Source organism: Sphaeramia orbicularis, chromosome 17, assembly GCF_902148855.1.
Source record: "Sphaeramia orbicularis chromosome 17, fSphaOr1.1, whole genome shotgun sequence".
Lineage (NCBI taxonomy): Eukaryota > Metazoa > Chordata > Actinopteri > Kurtiformes > Apogonidae > Sphaeramia > Sphaeramia orbicularis.
Genome location: NC_043973.1, coordinates 21,071,792 through 21,092,498, shown reverse-complemented (window position 1 = coordinate 21,092,498; position 20,707 = coordinate 21,071,792). Strand labels below are relative to the sequence as shown.

Sequence of the window (20,707 nt, the reverse complement as noted above, 5' to 3'; positions counted from 1 at the left end):
TAGTTGCTTATGGAGCTCCTCAAGGACAAGGCAAGGACAAATATAGTGAAAAGAATAATTCATGTCATCTACCATGAACATTGTTGATAAATATTTAAAATTCACTCAGTAGTGTTAATAAATAATACCTCTATGTGTGCCAGATACTATGGTCTATGTTTTTAACTTGGTCTTTCCTTTTTCCTTCTTTCTTTTTTAAATTTTGATTTTATTCCATGTAGGTTTGGGATACATGCAACGACAAATTTCCACTGCTCTTGCAATGGATAATAAAGTTTTTCTGATTCTGATTGTAATAGATGGGAAAAATAATGTTTAAAGTTAAAATGTTTATATTCCAAGGGTGCCCTTACTGTAAAATAGTATTTAAAAAAGCCTTCACACATTTAATATAACAGTCTCTTTAATGTTGTGTAGCAGAGACAACAATTGATTGGAATGTTATACATAGACATTGTCATACTACAAAAAGTACGTTGGAAGACATTTGATCTACTTCAAACATCATGTGGTTTTGGTGGAAAGTTCAAGATGAAGATTTAGATAGATGCTAAATGTATCATGACCTATTTTAATGCACATTTTGCATTATCTTCCTTTAGTGCATGGTATTTTCAAGACATGCTATGGTGTTCCTCTGACCTAGAAAAGAACATCAATGCCTCCATGTAGAGCAGCCCACATCGTCGAGGTCTACTGTGAATTGTTTCACAACTTGCTTCAAAATGTCAAATAGTTTTTGCATCAAATTAATTCTGCCTGCTTTAATAGTATTGCATGTGTAGTCACAGAGAACTATAGATAGATAGACAGACAGACAGACAGACAGACAATCAGTTAGTTAGTTAGTTAGTTAGTTAGTTAGTTAATTAGTCGTGGAAAAAAATATTAGACCATCAAAATTCATCACAAACAATGGTTTTGTAGTCAAGTACTAACTCCTGTGTGTATCATGTGACTAAAACAGAAAAGAAAACATGGAATACCTAAAAGCACTGTTTTTGGCAGTACAATTCCACAGATATTGATGTGACAACTTAAGTGATTTTGGTTATTATCAAGAAAAGCATTGAAAATAGCTAGTTATCAGCTCTGAAATGAAACTCATATGAGTTATTTTTGTTGTTATCATTATATTTGTCCAGACAAATGTACCTTTAGTTGTACCAGGCATTAAACTGAACAAGAAATTGAAGAAAACAACAGTGGTCTAATAATTTTTTTTCCACGACTGTACATAGACAGACAGGCAGACAGACAGATCGATCATTTTTGTGGTGACCTTTCCTCGGTGTTTCACTCTCATTTATTATAATATTATCCTCTGCATTTTGCATTCTTTGGTGAAAAAGATTATATTTTCCCATATTTGATTTACTGATCATGTAGATGTTCATAAAAGGTCAGGGTTAAATTCAATGTGTGTGATATCAAAACAGTTAAAACTGAAAAAAAAAGTGACTTTTCAGCAAAATACCTGGATATCATTAACTGGACAAAAAGAAAAAGCATCTAGAACCACTGCTATTTGTCAAACTACATGGGTTTTAATGGTCAGTCAATGTTGAAGAAGATAATGGTGTTTCCACTGTAACGACAGAGCCTCCGAACATCCAAAAAAAGACACATCTGATGTCACTGAAATGGCATTTTCCCTGGTTTATTTGCATGTGTTGATATGAGATAAGAGGTTAAAAAGTTATCAAACCTTTTAGATCAGTAGGCGCTGCTATTTAAATCTTTGAGGGTTAATATTTATGTCTGAACACAGGTTATTGCCTCAGGTTATTGACAATGTTACTACTGTGTGGGACATTTTTTTTACATGTGTGTTCCACGTTCTTCACACGGGGGAAAAAGAGGGGAGTTTCTGTGGTGATGAAATGCTGCTGATGTGGGCAGAACTGGAAGTTTCCTGCTTCTTTGAATCATATAAAAGGGTGCCCTGATCTGAGGTGTCTCATGTACAGCATTAACTCCACCTGTGGACACACAAGACAACAGCTCCAGAGAGGGATCATGGTGTCAGTCAAAGCTCCAGTGATTGTGTTCGTGTTCTTTACCATTTGTCTGCTGGCGGCAAACACATCTGCAGGTATGCTCTGCATCCAGTCTCCATCATTTTCTTCTTTTATTGTTATTTATTTCATTTAATTACAATTCAACATCCCCAATAAGGCATTTTTACCTCATTTTGCTTTTTTCCCCTTTCGTTTATGGCAACTTCATTAAATATTTTCTCTTTTTCACAGCATATCGACGATGCTGTCATAGATACTTGTCCTTCAAGTTACCATTTGAAGTCATCGAGGGATATTCACTTCAGACTGTTACAGAAGGGTGCCCAATAGACGCCATCATGTGAGTATTACTGCAAGTATATTTGCCTCCTGCTCCAATTATTTATGAGTACATGAGATGCGACAATCACCTGTACAAATATTGATTTTATTTCTCTTTTATTTCTTTAGTTTCCACACAAAAAAGGGTAAACACCCATGCACCAACCCTGCTTTGTCCTGGGTGATGGACTATGTGAATCGTTTGAGGTAAGAAATTGTCGAAAACAGTTAAATGTGCAGATTATGATATCAATTATCAAAATTTCGAGACATCAAAAAGACAAAATAATAACTAAGTCCATCTTTATTGCAGGACTAAAGCTCAACGGGTTCACCAGAATCCTTCGAAAGCATAGAGACGTCATGATTTTGTGCTTTTTGAGGAGGAAGAGGAGACCGGCTGCAGTGAACAAACAGTTTCTATCTCAGCTTTGTCTGTTACTCAATAACTAATAATGTTTCACAGCTTAGTAAGTTTGTGAACACTTTTCTGATGTAGTAAAAAAAAAAAAAAAAAGTGTAGTTACACAGTGATGGTGTCTGCTCCGTTGTAAGAGCTTTGTAAAATATTTTTTTTGCAGAATATTGTGGGTTTTTTTGTACAGGTTGCAATAAAAACATATTCAACTGATTTCAAAAAGACTATTTTTTTCAAGTACTGCATTTGTGACCTAAGAGTAAAGAATGCGATAGCAAATCAATGATGTCAGTGATCAGTAGTAACTCTGGCACCATTCAGTATTTAAAACTTCCTCATTTATGTCCTCATGGTGAGAAATTCCAGCTCTGGAAATTTTCTAAACTGCGATTTATAATCTAAAAGGTAAACACAAAGTCTGGTGACATTACCAGGAGGAAGTACAGTTGGTTTTTTTATTATGCGGGAAGTAGAACAACTGGTATTTCCACATTGACATGGAAGTTGAATGCTGCATAAGGCTGAGTTTAATTTAACATATTCTATTGTGTTGCAAAGTGAATGCATCTTTTATAAAAGAAAACAATGAAATAAATGATCAATTGAATGTGTTTTGACATAGCCTCTCACAATCTTGACCCCTTGCAATAGTTTTTCAAAGGTGCTATTAAGGCTACTGTGTATGAATCATGGCCAAAGAAAACCTTTTTTAATAAAATCATTTGATCGAGACTGGTTTGCTCTATAATTAAAGTTAAAATCCCCAGAGTTGGAGATATCAGTCACACCTTTGCTTTGTGGACTCATAGCTCTTTGATGTATCAAAGTACATGTAATAACTAACTTGGCCATGTGTTTTGTACGTTGTTTTATATTCAGTTCAATACTGTTATACCCTGTGTACCCATTATGTATAGTAGTTATAGTGTATTATGAAACAGTTAATAGTGACTTCATATTTTACAAACGATAACACCAGTTATTCCACATATTTTTCCTCCTCTTAAATTTGATCTCTATTTAAGACTACACCCCTGTTTGCCATGACACCATCACATACATGTGTCATAGTTTCAGTTGGACGGAATCTGTGGCTGTATAATAATAATAATTATTATGGAATTGATGTAGTGGTGAAATGGGCAGATCTTGATACATTATTTTGGATTAAAGTATTAGGACACAGTGAATTTAAATGTTTGTTAATAAAGGCCAATAATACACATCATGGCATAATGTGATTCTTTTTTCTTTTTTGCAATTCATATTTTATTTTTTAGGGTTAATTTTGTTTAAACTGTCATCTAAAACACTTATAACATGCTCCAGAGTTTGTTTTTTTACTTTGTTTAGCTCAATTATTATTATTATCATCATTATTACTTGTCACTTTCTGACCATAGATAGTCATTTTAAAACACAAGTAATGAACCAGTGAGAAACTGACCTTTAAACATTTTTTATCATGACAATATGTTAAACAACAACAAGGAGAAGTCACAGTATTTTTACTTCCTTCTTTGCTGAGATATATATGTCTGCCCTGATCAGAAGCTTCTCACATGCAGCGTTATCGCCACCTGTGAACAGACGAGACTTCAGCTCCATTCAGAGTCACTGCCTTCAACAAACAGACGGATCATGGTGTCAGTCAGAGTTACAGTGATAGTCCTGGTTTTCGCTGTCATTTGTTTGATGACACCAAACACATCTGAGGGTATGTCCTGAGTCTCCTCTTCATCACTTTCTTCTTCATTGTTATAAAACTTGTTTGGGTCCATTCCAAGGGACATTTGACCCTGTCTTTTTCTATACTAACGACTGATATTTTCTCTTATTTGCAGCCCACCGTGCATGTTGTCGTCGATACACAAAACACAAATTACCATTTAATGCAATCAAGGGATATTTAACTCAGACTGCTTCAAGCGCATGTCGAATAAATGCCATCATGTGAGTATCACTGTGAATATTTTTTCTCCTGCTCCATAGATTTAATAATACATTACACTGTAAAAAATGACTGTAGAATTAACACCAAAAAGTTGTAAAATTGCAACATAAAAAAACTGTAAGTGACAATACAATGCAAAGTTGTTTATTTGAAAAGATTTTTGTGTTAACAATTGAATCAAATATAGCTGTAGTTTTTGCAGGAAGAGTATGTGAACAAAATCAGATTTGTTTGTAGAAATGATGTATTTCTATTGCTTTTAGAAAATAAAACTGTAAATTGAAAAACAATGTGGTGCCGTTTAAATTGCAAGACCATAATGTTGAAATAACGGCGTATTTGCTTTTTTTTTTGTTTGTTTTTTTTGTTTTTTGGTTTTTTTTTTTAATAAAAAAGTAAACATTTAACAATTTATCTTTTTAAATTTGTCAATTAATGGGTTGGTAGAGTTGGTAGAGCAGCTGGTCCAATAACCAAAGGGTTGGTGGTTCAAATCCTGGCTCTGACTGTCCATATGTCAAAGTGTTCATGGAAGACACTGAACCCTAAATTGACCTGGTGGCTTTGGACACCATGAAGGTGTAGAAAATGTGCTAAATAAGTGCAGTCAATTTACCAGTTAAATCTACATGTTTAAAATTTTAAATCTACATGTTACTCCGTAAATATGTTTACAGTTGGACGTGTTTTTTACAGTATTGTTCTGGAAACCACACCTGCCAGTTTTTTTCCGTAAAAACAACAGGACTTTTTTTTTACAGTGTAGATATAATGCTTCTTTTTCTTTTTTGTTTCTTTAGTTTCTACACAAGGAAGGGTAAACTAGTATGTGTCAACCCTGCTTTGTCCTGGGTGATGGAATCTGTGAATCGTTTGAGGTAAGAAATTGTCGAAAACAGTTAAATGTGCAGGTTATGATATCAATTATCAAAATTTCAAGACAAAAAAAATAACTAAGTCCATCTTTTTTGCAGCACTATGGCTCAAAGGGTTCACCGGAATACTTCAAAAGCATAGAGATGTCATCTTTTTGTGTTTTTTGAGGCGGAAGAGGAGACCAGCTGCAGTGAACAAACAGTTTCTATCTCAGTTTTGTCTGTTATTTAGTAACCAACAATGATTCTACACAAGGAAGGGTAAACTATTATGTGCCAGTCCTTCTTTTTGCTGGGTGATGGACTATGTGAGCCGTTTAAAGTCAAATATTGTTACTCTATAATTGACCAAAAGTCTTATTGTGTAAATAAATCATTAAATAAGATCATGCTTTTTGCAGAAGTAACACACAAAATGTTCTCCTGAAGACCCCACAGGCATAAAACTGCACCCATATCAGATATTATTGAAACAATTTGTGATTGACTTTTCAACACTGAAGGTGTGAACTCATTTGAAGCAGTTCACACAATAAATCATAGAATATTGTTTTCTTTATATATAAGAAAAGTTGTGAGTAGGAAACATTAAACTGAATAAAAATATTTTGCGTGAGTTCTGGATTTTGTGACTTCAGAGTAATAAATGTATGATAACAGTATAGCTCTTCCCTTTTTGTACTTTACACAGTAATTAGTCACACAATGATCTCATTTACACTCTGACACCATTCACTTCTATATTTCCCTGTTTATATTCATACAACTTCCTTCTGTGGTTGTTTCGTCTCCTAATCTTAACCGATCAGATAGTTTAACACCAAGATAGCAAGTGAACTTATTATTTATGTGGGTCACATTCATTTCTACATTGACATAAACTCTGAATGTAGTGAACTGTAATGAGATGAAAGTCCTTATTCTATTCTGTTCTACAATTATAATGAATCTGCTGCAAGGTGTAGTGTAAACGAAGTAGCATGACAATGATGAACTAAAATGCCATGTAATTAAATTAAAACTGTTTTAAAATACTTAGAAAAACACTATATAAATATTTTACTTATATTTATTTAGATTTTTGTGAGTTATCACTACTGGGACTATCCATACTCATAAATACAACATGTTTGCTTTTGCAACAAAATAATGAAAACTAAATATTAAAAAAAAAAACAAGAAACAAAACTTAACATCAATGATAGAAGTAGTAGTAAAATAATTTGTTTCATTTTTAAGCACTATTTATTTACAGTGAGAGACTAGATTAATGCATACTGGTATTTCTATAAATTTAGTAGTCTAGAACGGACAGAGGATACAAAATTATTACAGGTGCTTTTAGCAGCCAGCAAGTAATCTATTACAAGAAGGTGGTTAAACCCAACTCCACCAACAATGAAAGATTGGTATGAGATTATCTTGCAAATATTCAAAATGGAAAAATTGACTTACTCTATTAGAATCCAGAGGGATAAATTTTATCATATTTGGGACAAATGGATCAAATTTGTGTCCTCTAGCCACCCAGAATTTGTATCACTCCTCTAAAAATGTCCTCTTTTAAATATTTTCCCTGTATTTATTCTTTGTTTTAAGTTTTTCTGCATAAACATGTATAATGTTTATAAAAATCCAGAGGTATTGTAACACTGATTGTTTTTAAGTGACAAATACCAAAATTGTAAGCATCTAGGTCATATGTTTGGGGTTTTTTTTGCACTTTTGTATGTATAAAATAGGAAATACGAAAAGGGATTTAATACATAACATCTGTATGAATGGTAATGTTGGAGATATTTTGTCACCTTTTTCAATTTAAAAAAAAAAAAAAAAAAAATTAGTAGTTAACCAGATGTTCATTTGATCTGTAATCTCTTTCCAGATGTTATACGGCCTCCTCTGAAAATTGTCTTCTTCAAACTATACCTTCATTTTCCCAGGTTGATCGCAGAACTCACAGCTCAACCTTGATTAAAAAAAAAAAAAAAAAACTCTCCCAACACTAGATGGAGATAGTACCATTTTGAAGAAGTGTGGAAATTGCCATAATTTCTTCTGTTTACTGAATTTAGTGGCAAGAAAAAAAATGTTTTTACCAGTTTGGAAATGTTCAGTGCTGGATATGTTGCTTAATCAAATGGAATTAAGATGCACCTCCACGCTTTGTCTTTTATTCCCTGAATGTGTGCTCACTGAGCTGCATCACAGGTCATTTTGGGGTCTTTCTTATAGTAAGTTTTTCCAAATTATATCACAGATGTGTTAGATGTCCAGTTAGTTGTCGTCAACACCAACGGAGCTGAACAAACTGAGGCTTTTCTCCCGTCACATGAATCTGTCCCAAATGGCAGTCCAGAGCCACGCTCCCAGCCACTATTACATCACCTCCACTGTTCTGCACCAGTGAACAGAGTGCTTTTCTATGAATAATACAGAGAGACTGGGGAGAAAGGGACATGACAGGAGGTTTGGTTACTAAACGGCAGAGGGAGTACATACTGTGATGAAACAGGGTGATGGAGTTCAAAGACAGATGATTGACTATCAGTCCAACAGATCGGTATTTCACACACCGAATAATTACACTTGACACTAATGCAGTGGATTTGAAACTTTATTGAATTAATCCTTCAAACAACTGCAGCAAATGAGTACTTACTTCATGAGGAAACAATACACATTCTTCTAAATGTATCAGCTGTGGGACCTGTGTGTTTACATGAATTATTCTTACAGGACACAATGTTGGAGAGTTGTTACAGAAGGGCGCAATGAGAAATGGCAGCCGCGTGGCCGGTCCCAGACTGTCTGAAAGAAGACAAGGTTATAGACCACGTTCTCCCACGAGGGAGCAGACTTTAGTATAGAAGGCAATAACACATTGCACTTTGAGATCAGCAGACAGGTCCTCTATCATGGTATACGTGCACACAAACACACACTTAGACACAGGCAGGAAACAAGACAGACGCTCATGAAACTCAAACACAAATAATGAGACTCAGTCAGAAAGGTGAAAACAATACTCCCGCATTTGCAATTGGCTTTTGTCCTGACACATTTGCAGCTGCACCAACAGGAATATCATACAAAATACACTAATAACTAGGTAATAATTTTATGGGTGCTCTAATCTTCCAATCTTTTTTGTTTTTGTTTCCCTTGTTCTCCTTCTTCTTGTCACTCATTCATTCTTGCCAACACACAGACACAGTTAACACAGAGTTAACTGAACACAGTATATAATTAGACAAACAAAAAAGAGAGGGATGAAACATCTAAAGGAGAAGAGACTCCAAATGATTACACATTCACTCCACTTCCTTCCCCCTTGCTGCACACATAACCACCAATTAGAGGAGAGGAGAGGAGGATGAGGACAAGCAAGCAGCCAGTAGTCTATTTGTGTCTCTATCTCTCTTTCTTTCTTCCCCTGAAGACTCCCAGCACCGGGGAGGGAGGAAGAGAGGAGAAAATAGAAGTGAAAAACAAGAACTATATAAATAAAGAAATCAGAGTGTTTCACATCCGGTCGGCTGATTGGCTGAGACGCAAGTCAGGCAGATCTGGGCCACAGTTGCACTCATTGTTCAGTGAGCTTTTCTACACAGTCCAACCCAGCGACAGCAATGAATGTTGATTGTGACCTTTGGTCTTTGGGTACAGTGGAAACAGAGTGTCACTTTTGTGTATGTATGTGTGCACGTCTTCTTCTCTGCACCCACTTGTCCTTTTGTCCATCACACTCTGCATTTTTGTTCATGTCTGATGTGGTCGGAGCCCACCACGGGGCACAGTCAACGGTCGATGGTTTTTATGTGATCCATACTAAACTCACCGACAGCGTTGAATGTTCACCGAGGCAGGCAGGGAGACGGGCAGGCGGGCGGGCGGGACAGACAGCGGCTGTAACTGTGAGCTGAACTGACAGACGAGGCAGGGTGTAAAAGAGGGAGGACGGATGGTCAGACACACAGAGGACAGGGACAGAGCTGAAGATGCAGCTCAAACCTCAGAGGTTAGGTCACTCAGCAGAGGAACAGAATGACACAGGACAGTGGCAGAATGAGTCCACTGTCCACAGGGCAAAGACGCCTGTGTTACATAAAAACTATTTTTATATTTTCAAGTGTATTTAAGCTAGAGAGGAAATTGAGAGAGGCTGCTTTGTTGCATTACCACCTCTTGATTAAAGCAGAAACTAGAGCCTTTTCATCTTCACTTCAAAACACACATAACAGCATCCGAAACAGGTGAAGTTATTAGCATTGTTATTTATAGTGTTTTGTAAAGCATCATGAGACTCAATGCTTCAGAAAATAAAAGGCTTTATTTACTTTTTTTTTTTTTTGCAACAAAAGTCTAGTGGTATGTAACCATGATGTTTTTTTTATCCATTTACTTTTATATAGGAGTCTGCCTTCACCTTAGCACAGCAGTACCACAACAAAACCATCACATTCACATTGACAGAAGTGGAAATTTCAGAGTTCACAAAATAATCTGCAATACAAAAGGTAAATATTAAAATACATGAATATTTTTTTTAACTAAAAGCACTGTTTAAATTAAATGTATATTGCTTTAAAGGTCTGCAGATAAACTGTCTTTGTTGTGACAGCGCTCAGAACAATACGACAGGACTATCGTCGATTCTGCCACAGTTCTCTTATGCTTGAAACCCGGAGAACAATACTGTGATGTCCTACTGTGCAGCTAAGCTTTTTCTACACAGCCATCACCCGGCCACAGGCTGAGAGCTCCCATTGTCATAGACAGGCCATAGCTGGGGAACAACTACGGACAGTGTCACTACGCAGCAGCACAGACCGCGGCTGACGTCAGGATGGTAGACGCTGATCTATGGTCATTCACGCTGTGTTTCATCGGCTGTGGGTGCTGATGTCATTGAGGAGGCTAGACCTGCATCCATTACCCTGCTGGGGTGGGAAGCCGATGTCAGGCGACCACGATAACACAATAGATGAGTAATGCGTCATATTAACGCGGCTACAATTCCCAAACTCATAAAACAAGCAGAGGTTTTGTCTTGAGCTGTTTTATTGCCTTTGTATCCTCTTATGGTATGCAGTCCTCTATAGATATGCAGAAATACACAAATTAACTGGTATGATGATTGAAAAATTAATGTAGGAGGACAAATAAACTCTGATGTTGAAGTAAAATATTTAAAGCCTCTTAGTGAATAAGCTAAACTTTATCACGAAACTGCCCCCCCCTCCAAAACAACACACACACACATATACACACTTACACCTCACCCCACAATGAGGCCTAAAATGAAAAATAGGCGGAGGGTCGAGGGAGAGGAGAAAAGAAGGCTTTGCCATGGCAACCCCAGTGTCAGCCAGCCATTTCTTCTTAATCCCCCCCCCAGTTCAATGTCGCGCCCTCTGAGGGACCCCCTCTCTACAGCTGAATATTTCTTTTGTGTTGAGACTCTGCGTTTATGTGTATGTGTGCGTGTATGTTGAGGGAGGGATCACGGAGGGGGGAGGACTGAGGTTGGGGCGGGGGATCATAGCTAACCCAGCTTAAATGGGGGGCCAAGTTGCAGGTCATAGAGTCTCAACATTACAGCAGGGGTACAAACCAGAGATCAAATCACACAGACACGCACACACACATTTACACATATACACATTTAAACACTATATTGATGGAGGGAGATAATCTTTTGAAATAGCAGATAATTACACCATATGGCAAACAGCCGGGCCTTTCCTCCCCGAGCCTATCACAGCAAACCCCACACTTTATTTTTCTGCTATGAAACTCTCATGGTCTCTCGCTCTTGTCTGAGCAGGCCACTCTACATTACTGACAAAAGCGGTTTTGGAGGAGTGGGTGGGGAGAGGCGTCAGCTGCTAGACAAAATAAAAAGGCTCTATTTGTTCCTGACAATAAATGTCCCCATCTTTGGAGCTCCTCCACAGCTGCAGGCAGATAGGCTTTCATTTCTAACTGTGGGCCAATAAAGAGCGATGTCTCCTTCCTCTACTGTAAGCGGATTTAGTGTGCATGATAAAATTCAGGAGGTTCGCAGTCATCTTTCTGTGATGCCACTCCGCCAAGAAACACAACAAAACAATATGGCACACAGTGAATGTTCAGTGACAGAGGAACTAGACTGGTCGTATTTGGTAATTTATGAATGCGATTTAACATGTAAATGCAGCGTACCTGATGGACTCATCATCATAAAGGCACAAACATCAGTGTCAAGCACCTACAGTAAAGGGAGACAAAAAAAAACACAAGACAACACGATTAGAGGCAAAAGACTCAGAGTAGAAAAACAGAAAAGAATATGAACATCTACTGCGGATCTGAAATAAACGAAGGGTTCACTGCAAAGTTTCCTAATCAAGACGAGATTAATGTTTAGTGCATCCTCCGGAAATCCCAAAATGCACTTCCCCTGAGGCAGAGTGATGGAAGTGGTGGAGGAAGTGCCAGTGGTGTGTCTCTGGGGTGGTCTGGTGGCCGTGGGCGAGTCTTTAATGTAGCTTCATGTCCACTCCAGTGTATACTGTACATAGACTCATAATGACTAACAGACCTGCAGTCTGCCTGTAGGGGCCTCACACGCCACTCCATGCCTACACATGCATATGCTCTGCTTTAATGGCAGCCTTCAGACTCTATTTGAAGTGTGCTGTGGTATTCACAAAGAAAAAAAATTAAACCAGATTGCTCATATGGAAAAAAACGGGATTTTGAGGGGTAAAAGTGCTCACATCAGGTTAATCCTCAATGCTTTGTTTGCCAGTTATATAAAAAAGCCATCTAAAAAAATATACAATAGTTACACATTAGCTGCATTGTGGTGATTTTCCTACCAGATTCAGATCTGGGCTTGCCAAACATCTGGCTGCAATAATATCTGTGACACAGGCCGCACACATTATTTTAAAAATACACTATTGCTAGGCAAACCTGTCTGAGAAATCTAACTATTTTAGAAGCTCCTGGCAAATGTATTTACTTTTTCTCCTCCTTATTTTAAGATCCTGCTGTAAAACATTGCACTATATTCTTTTTGGAGCCAGTTTTTATAACACTGACATAAAATATAATAACTCTACTCAACATTCAACCAAAGCTCACTAAATGGACATTAAAAATAGTAATAGTGTTCCTTGCCAATCTAGTCTATTAGAGAGCAAAGGGCACATTGTAACACACGGTGCAGAGTCTGTTCAACAAGTGCGAAGACATAAACCAAAAACAAAGGTGCAGAGTTTGTGCCTTGGGACTGATTGACAGGGTGGGGTCGTTGGGTGACCTCTGGCCTTTCTAACCCCAAGGAATGTTGTCATGCTGGTGCGTGTATTGTTCCAGCCTCCCTAAGGAGCCCCAGCCAAGCATCAGATGTATGTGAACACTGAATGTTTCTAAGGGTTTCTCCTTTATGCCCAAAACCTCTTCTCTTTTCCCCTAATCCTTTCTTTTCTGCTCTTCATCCTTAGACTTCAACAAACAAAAGGTATCAACAGGTCTGAGAGTGGACTGTTGTTGTTGGCCTGAAGTGCACGTGTACACAAAAACAACTCTTATACGGGTGCCAGTCGGACTGTCCTGTCTGACCAAAACGACAAACAAAGATGCAGTAAAAGTCATCTAGGAAAACTACACTCTGCAGAAACCTTTTTTGTCCCTGCGTTCATCAAATAAACCAGTGTTTTTATTGGTCCACAGTCCAGATCTAAGAGGTTTCTGTATCTTCAGGCAGTCTGAGAGTCTGGCTTGGGAGGAAGTCACCAGCAGTAGAAGGAAACTGACAGATGAGAGGGCCAGACAGACAATTACTGGCCAGGTATGTCCTTTATACCCACCTAGGGCTGGTCAGAGGAAATGGAGGAATTTATGATGTCATAAAAAAGTGCCAGAAGAGAAGTGCCTGAGAACAGGTTGTCTCTGGAGCTGGAGCCATAAAAGACTCCTGGGGCTTCTGCTCCCTCCCCCTGACTACCACCCGAGATGATAACACTACCCTGAGCGCCACTGGGTAAGACCAGACAGATATGTGGCACAGACCCAGAAAAAAATAGTATATGCGCATAACTGAACTGAACTGCATGTAATAATTCAGTCAGTGCTAGTTGTGCTGCATTTCAGTGCAAATATTTCAGTGAACGTTAAGTGTGTGATTAAAAATGGAAATAGAAGTGGCTCCTTGAGGTTCTTGTAAACATTTCAACTTGTAGGACTACTTGAGTCTCTATCATTACAAATTAGACACTATATTATAAGATTTTATGTACTAAACAACTATGGTAAATATTCCAGAGTATCTATGTGCCACCTGCTCATTGAAGATTATGAAAAAGCACTTACAGAGACACATTTCCGTTTTCCTGAAATATTTGTAGTGGCAAAAAACCTAAAGTACCATTTCTAAAAAGTTACTTTAGCCCAACTAGTATAACTTCACTGCACATTTACTCCACTCTAAGGTTTCTTTTATACTTTATCCCCTCGATTTCTAACCTCTCTTTACAGTTCAAATTCAACCAAAACAAACCTTGATAAAGGGATTTAACAACAGACGCACCATCTGTCAGCTCAAACCCAGCAGGTGTAAAGAGAAGAAGCCTAAAAACATTCTACTGAAGAGCACTTATATTTCTTTTCATGTACATGCAAACTCACATCTCTACATATATAAACCGCACACCTCCGCCAACTACAAAAAGATAGAGACCCACTGAATCTCGGCGCTTGTTAAAAAAGGAAAAGAGAAGGTGGTTATTTGCTCTACAACCTCATGGAGGAGGTTTCCCATTGTAAAAAGGAGTGGCTGCACAGCCCAGTTTCCTTTCATCCCTCTCCTTGAGGCACGCTGCCTTTGTCTCACAGAGGACAGAACAACCAGCCTCCTGGCTACGCTACACTGGTCAAATACCTGGGAACTACCACTGGCCTGGTGGGAAAAACAACAAGAGGAGGAGGAGAAGGAGGAGGAGGAGGGGGGATAAGGTGCGAGTTTGAATCTGAGGTATGGTGGGACTGACCAGCTGAGACAGAAGAGCCGCTTAAATAAAACCAGTTATTAGATGTCAAAAGGAAGGAGCAGGAATTTGCACAAAGCTGCGGAATACCATGAACACCTGGTACCAGAGTATATGTAAGGTGATAACTTGTGAAATTATAGAAAGACATGTTACATTTGAGTTTCCATATTTAGTGCATGACCACCTGTTTTTCTTTTCCTTCAGCTTTCTATCAGTACCTTTCCTTCTTATTAAAGGTAGCAACTGCATGTGTGCAATTAAAGAAGTTAAGGAAGCCAGTGTTTTTTTTTCGTCCTTCCAATTTTGCACTTTCATGCCAGCTCAGCAGAATGAAAGCAGTTCCTGTATACGCAGTACTGTATAGGGGTGAAGTGAGTTTAAGTCCTCCCCAAACCAACCGCAGCCGACTGAATATAAAGCTTTACATTCCAGTCCACACGGCCTGCCTCGGCAGCCAGACCTCACTGTCACACCTCATAAAGCAGAGCTCAAGCAGCAGGGTTGTGTTTAAAGCTAGAGGGAAAGATAAGGCAAAATAAGGACAAATAAGGAGAAAATAAGAATACAGCCATTCAAGAAACTGTAGAAAAAGAGTGAAAAGCCCTCAACAAAAGCTCTTTAGCTCAAACTCTGATGGCATGTCTCCAGCACACTGAATAAGAAAATATACTTTTGGGACAAATTGCAGTAGGAAACATAAGAAAGTGAAAATGCCATTGAGGGATTGTTAAGACCGTAATCCTCTCCTCATTTCTAGTTTTGCTTAGCTGTTGAGAGGGAAGCGAGGACCCACAAGTTTATTTTCAAATAGTCCACAAAGAATGCCTGTCATTTCCTGGCGTTCCCCACTTCCATATGAAAGCCCCCTTTCCTTTAGGAACAATGGGAAAGATTCCAAAATTTCCATGGGGAGTTTCTTGCACAGCTATACAATAGATAGCATGTTGTGACAGAATTGAGACAGGCTGTTTCTCTCAGCTGCGACAAGATCTGGACTAATGCAGTGTTTTTGTCTCATTACTATGAAGGTTCCTGATTAAAGCGGCCACAAAGGCTGCACCGTCCTATAAATGAGTTGAGAATGAAGACTAAAAGCAGCCCGCTGGAATATTTATTTCTCATATCTAGGATGTTGCTAAATTGCAGTGTGAACCTCAAGGTAAAAGGAGCTCCCGAGGCAGACCTGACTTTAATAAGCAGGGCAGCTAAAATCAAATTAGTACTGGTAGTTGAGTGGTTAAGAGCCCTCGTCGTGAACCGCAGTGACCTGACGAGCCTTTCTAATAACTGCAATGTTTCCCTAAAGCCTAACAAAGACAACCAACCATAAATAATTTATCTGAATGTTTTACACACATGAACAGAGCGTAAGGGTTTCTTGACGTACCAAAAAAGCTCGTTTAGACCTAAAGTAAAGGAGGTTAAATGTCATGTGCTACGAAACGGGCCGATGGGCTTTTGAAAAGCACCTGGTTTGACCTGAGCCTGTGGCTAGACAAGAGGTCAGAGGTCATTCACTCATCGAGACAGGCAGTATGCAGTGATGCCTGAGGCGGGGTGCAGGGGTGTCCATTAGCTAACCTTTTCCATTTACCCAACACTGCAACATCACACACATAGGGAGGCACAAACACATATGGATACAGGTTTCTGCTGCTATTATGATCTCATTCGACCCTAAACTTAATTTACATATAGAATGAAACATGAACAGAGGCCAAGTCAATCTGCTAGACAGTTGTTATACTGTAAGATTACTGCTTTGGGTTCGTAGTTATACAGTTGAAGTCTGCGGTAAAGAAAGACAAAAACAACACTGACATCATGTCTTACTCCTCTTCTGTAAATGTGGGTCATTATCCAGTGCATCCACTGGGCATCTAGGCTTTAATGTTTTCCAGATGACTAAGAAATAATGAATTAAAGATAAAAGTTTGCACATATTGTAATGACTGCGAAGAATGAGGGCAAAGTGAGTGGAGAAGGATTTTTCTTCGTTCTCATTTGTTTGTTCAGTGATGGATGGCAGCAGGGAGAGAACTGTGTGTCTGCTGGGAGGCTTGTGATAGTGGGAGAAGTGTGATGAGACTCCCTGATGCTAATGACATCACATTTTCACAGACTAAAAAAAGTTTTTTTTTTTGTATTTAATTTGTTCAAGCAAAACTCTGTTACAAAACAGATAAGTGAATTTACAAAAAAAAAAAAAAAAAAGAAAAACAACAGGGATCTGTTGTTGAGAGCCTGTCTGCCGTGATAGCAGGTTACTTCTCTACATAATTGCTGGTTACAGCTGATGAAACTCATCACATGATAATGATAATGAGCTACAGAGGAATGATGATCATAGTTCCAGCAGAAGATAAGATCCAGCCACCTCTGCCCACATTATAGTGTCTGGAAGACAGTGGCTTTGCTTCACTCATTCTACCCAGATAACTCAAAACCAAATTAAAGCCCTTTACTCGGACATTTACTCCTCTTTCCTGTGAGGGAGCTGCTTCCACGAGGGACAAATGCAAAGTGAATTATCTGCAACTCAGCCCTGACAGGGATGCAAGTCCAGCTATCACAACAGATCACATCAGTATCTATCAGTGCTATTTATTCATTATGCATCTCTACTGTGAGATCACTCTAAGACAAAATTTTCCCCACTAGCTTTAGGAAAAGAACAAGCCCTTAAATACTTTTACACACCATGTCAGCATTAGGTAAGTTTGTTTTTCAATAAAACGCCATAGATTTCGTTTATCATTAAGGCACCCTGTGTACAATCCATAGCCAGTAAAATGTAATGCTGCACTAAGCGTCTAGACCTACTATATCCAGATGGCAGAAGAATTTATGGAGACTGCCTCATTAACCTTAAGGCATATTAGTGCTTGGCACTGCACACTGGGAAACTAAGCATGGCAGTTTCTCCAGTCTCCTTTAAAAAAGCCTGTCTCAGCTGCATTTAACTACATGGAGGGTCAAATCTGAGTGCCACGTACATCAGGTCACTGCGCTCCAAAACGACATCTGTATTGTACAAGATGAAATTAGTTTATTTGGCCAGTGTGTATCCTCTCAGAGTAGAGTGCCCACCCTGAAAATGGCAGTCTGGCGGTTTTTGCCATGTGCTGGAGGCCTCAGTTGCGGGAGGAAGTCAGATGCGCAAAGACTGTTTCCGAGAATTCAGGATGCGTAAAAGCCGGGCTTGTAGTTTCCTTTTCACTATTATCATTCACCTTTAAAACAGACAACAGCCACGCACGCCTTATGATCACCGGATATCTTCACGTAACATAAAACATTTTAATTGCACCATATTGTTCAAGTGCCTATTATGTGGCTACGTTACGCACCCATCCACACAGACGGTCACATCATGAGTCACGGCTTGACGTTAGACGGGTGGCGGCTCTGAACGATCGGTGCCTGTTTTCTGCTCTTCAGGTGTCTCACTCGGATTCTTTGGAGTAGGAGGGCTGCTGTAATGTCGATACAATGACAGATGGTCCACACAAAGCCGGTGCGCATTGTTCAGCTGAAAAATAATAGCCACCATTTATCAGTGTTCGCCGACTTTCAGGCCCAATAGGAACAGGAGACTGTCTGGTGACTGAAATGAATCAAAGTTATATTGTTTGGGAGGTGTCTACCTGGATCCCCTTAGGCTCCTCCGACTGTTTTAACATATGGGTAAAACTTTCAAAAGCAACGGACACAGCATGGATCTGTACACTGTGTTCCAGTCACCGGTGCGGTTGTGTACAGCGACATAAAAGTTGAATTGTGCAAAAAAAAAAAAAAAAAAAAATCCTTCATCCTACACGATCCATGGCAAATCCCGTTTTACTCTGGTCACACGGATGTCCTTATGAAATGACTAGGGTTTTTTTGGACCGCTGGCATGTTGGAGAAATTTACATGCGCTCATTTTGGAGACGTGAAGCCGAATGATAGTGAGCGCCAACGCAAATCCCTTTACGGCACATATTCTCTTAGTTTCACATTCATTCATTAAAAACCAACCATGTGGATAGAAAACACACACAAAAATAAAGAATTTCTTTCAATAAATATCACATATTCCTGATTTCTTCGACCGTTACGCACGGATCGCATTGGATTAAACATCACTGCCTCTATATTTATATACAGTTACTGAATTTTACATTATGGTATACTTACATATTTTTTTTCCCCATCATCCCCTGCTTGTAAAACAGTAGGATTCTCAGTCACGTCGTGTTGATGATGCGATGCAAGTTTGTCCACAGTGAATATTTTAACTCTCATCACCGCCATCCGTTACCAACTCCACACCGACTGTGCGCCCGTCTCTGTGATCCACGGAATTACGTCTGTTTGAGAGGCAGAAGGGAGGGCATCCGGTTTACTGGGATCACCGGGAGGACCGGGATTGGCTCACAGGAGATAGCTTGATAAAATGGGCTTCTGCCATTGGACACCGGGGCGGCAGGGGAGGGGGCCTTGTCGTGTATTATTCAGGAGAAACCGGGTGGGGAGTGGAGGAGGGTGGATACTCGGGGCAAAGCGGCATATGCAGACAATGCCCTGTGTCTCTCAGAAATTCAGATTTCATTGGTGGATGTCCGCTACAATTTATGGCGTCTGATAATCTCTTTATATAAACTGACTGTCAAATGTACAAATAATTATATAAATATATGACTTCTGTGCGCTTAATATAGGCTGTAGGATTAATGTAATACTCCTGTAATATTAAGGTACTTATTGCAAAATGGGAAAAAAAAAAAAAAAAAACAGTTTCTACTTGTTTTTGTCATTTTAAAGGCAAAAATTAAAAGTACCATGCTTTCCAGACTATTATAAATAATGAAACAACTCTGTTTTTTGCAGCGTGCATATGTATATTTCTGCATAACAGTGTGCATGGGCTCCCTTTTGTGTGTGTGTTTCTGCTGTATGTAGGCTATGAGAAAGCTGGAACTGCAGAATTTTCCACACAGGAGTAGGGAAGGAAATGGTGCATGGATAATTCTCTCTTCAGATCCACTGGTACTCGCTCTGAGAGTACTCGGCTGAATCAATAATGCTCAAAGCTTTCTCATGTTCCCCTTCTCACATCAGTGCTACTGTTGGGAGGCTGTGTGTGCTACCATAAGAGTGCAGGCCAGTCCATTTTAGACACTGTCAAGAGGTGATGCTTTGAATTAAAGATCTCAATAGTCTTTTGTAGAGGCGTAATTACAGTACTACATCACCTCTGACCCACAGGCCTCATCAGTGCACACAGATTCACATGCATGATGCAGTGTGTGAGTTGTTTACCTGCATACAGGGCTGATGTGTGAGCAGACAGAGAAATCCTAATAATCACAGCGGGGGCTCTTCTGACCGGTAGCCATGGTGATTGAACACATTTCTCCACACAGCGGAGAGGCGGTCTGTCTGTTCTGCACCACACAGGCCTTTATTAGGGCCAGACCCTTGGACTGGAAGGAAGGAAGCTCCAAGTGAAGGATCACACCCATTTCATTGTGACTCTACAATTTTACGACAGTCAAGAGGCCGTCGACCACAAATTAGCTCTTTCTGGAAGATGCTCCACTCTTTTCTCCAGTAAACCGATAAAATAGCACACTCCCCGGCGGAGCAAATCTCAACAAAGCAGCACATCATCTGATTATTGTGTGAATCTGAAGGCTAATTTGCATAACTGGTGGGAATGATGCTCTGAGAAGTAGTACCTAGATTTATTCAGTATTGAGTCTAATTTCAAACAGCCAAATGAGAGCAACAGCCTTGGCTTGATTTCCCCTAAGCTTCTAATCTCTCTTTCCTCTTAATTTAGCTGCAGCCTCAATCACAGCTCTTTCACAAATCTAACCGTGTGGGTGTTTTTGTGTGTGACTGTTATCGTGAAAACCCTGTAATTTCATATTTGGTGCAATTCATGTTTCTTCTTAAACTGAAGGGGCATATGGTCCTCAATGGGTTTAAAGAATTTGGTCCCACTCTCTGATATGGCACCCTCTATAAACGGCTTATAAGTTTTAGCTTACTTAACTTAATTTTACTTGATTCGTCAGTCGTTGAAACCA

The 20,707-nt window shown here is 39.1% G+C and overlaps 2 protein-coding genes and 1 long non-coding RNA gene across 4 annotated transcripts; 2 read left to right on the top strand and 1 right to left on the bottom strand.

Moving 5' to 3' along the window:
* The first annotated feature begins 1,946 nt into the window (after positions 1-1,946).
* On the top strand, positions 1,947-2,889 carry LOC115436744 (C-C motif chemokine 20-like). The gene is made up of 4 exons (XM_030159663.1): positions 1,947-2,095; positions 2,253-2,361; positions 2,472-2,549; positions 2,656-2,889. Exons 1-4 carry the CDS (start codon positions 1,963-1,965, stop codon positions 2,696-2,698), a joined length of 363 nt encoding a protein of 120 aa, XP_030015523.1. The 5' UTR covers positions 1,947-1,962; the 3' UTR covers positions 2,699-2,889.
* A 1,319-nt stretch (positions 2,890-4,208) lies between these two features.
* Positions 4,209-6,211, top strand: ccl20a.3 (chemokine (C-C motif) ligand 20a, duplicate 3). Its single transcript, XM_030159664.1, has 4 exons — positions 4,209-4,477; positions 4,605-4,713; positions 5,515-5,592; positions 5,689-6,211. Exons 1-4 carry the CDS (start codon positions 4,402-4,404, stop codon positions 5,729-5,731), a joined length of 306 nt encoding a protein of 101 aa, XP_030015524.1. The 5' UTR covers positions 4,209-4,401; the 3' UTR covers positions 5,732-6,211.
* Positions 6,212-8,191: 1,980 nt separating this feature from the next.
* Positions 8,192-18,964, bottom strand: LOC115437671 (uncharacterized). 2 transcript variants are annotated; one of them, XR_003937965.1, is made up of 3 exons: positions 18,810-18,964; positions 17,981-18,162; positions 8,192-11,842 (listed from the first exon to the last, which is right to left on the bottom strand). It is a non-coding gene; the product is annotated as an uncharacterized LOC115437671 (long non-coding RNA). The 2 variants fall into 2 exon arrangements; XR_003937966.1 differs by lacking the exon at positions 17,981-18,162.
* Between the last annotated feature and the right edge of the window lie 1,743 nt (positions 18,965-20,707).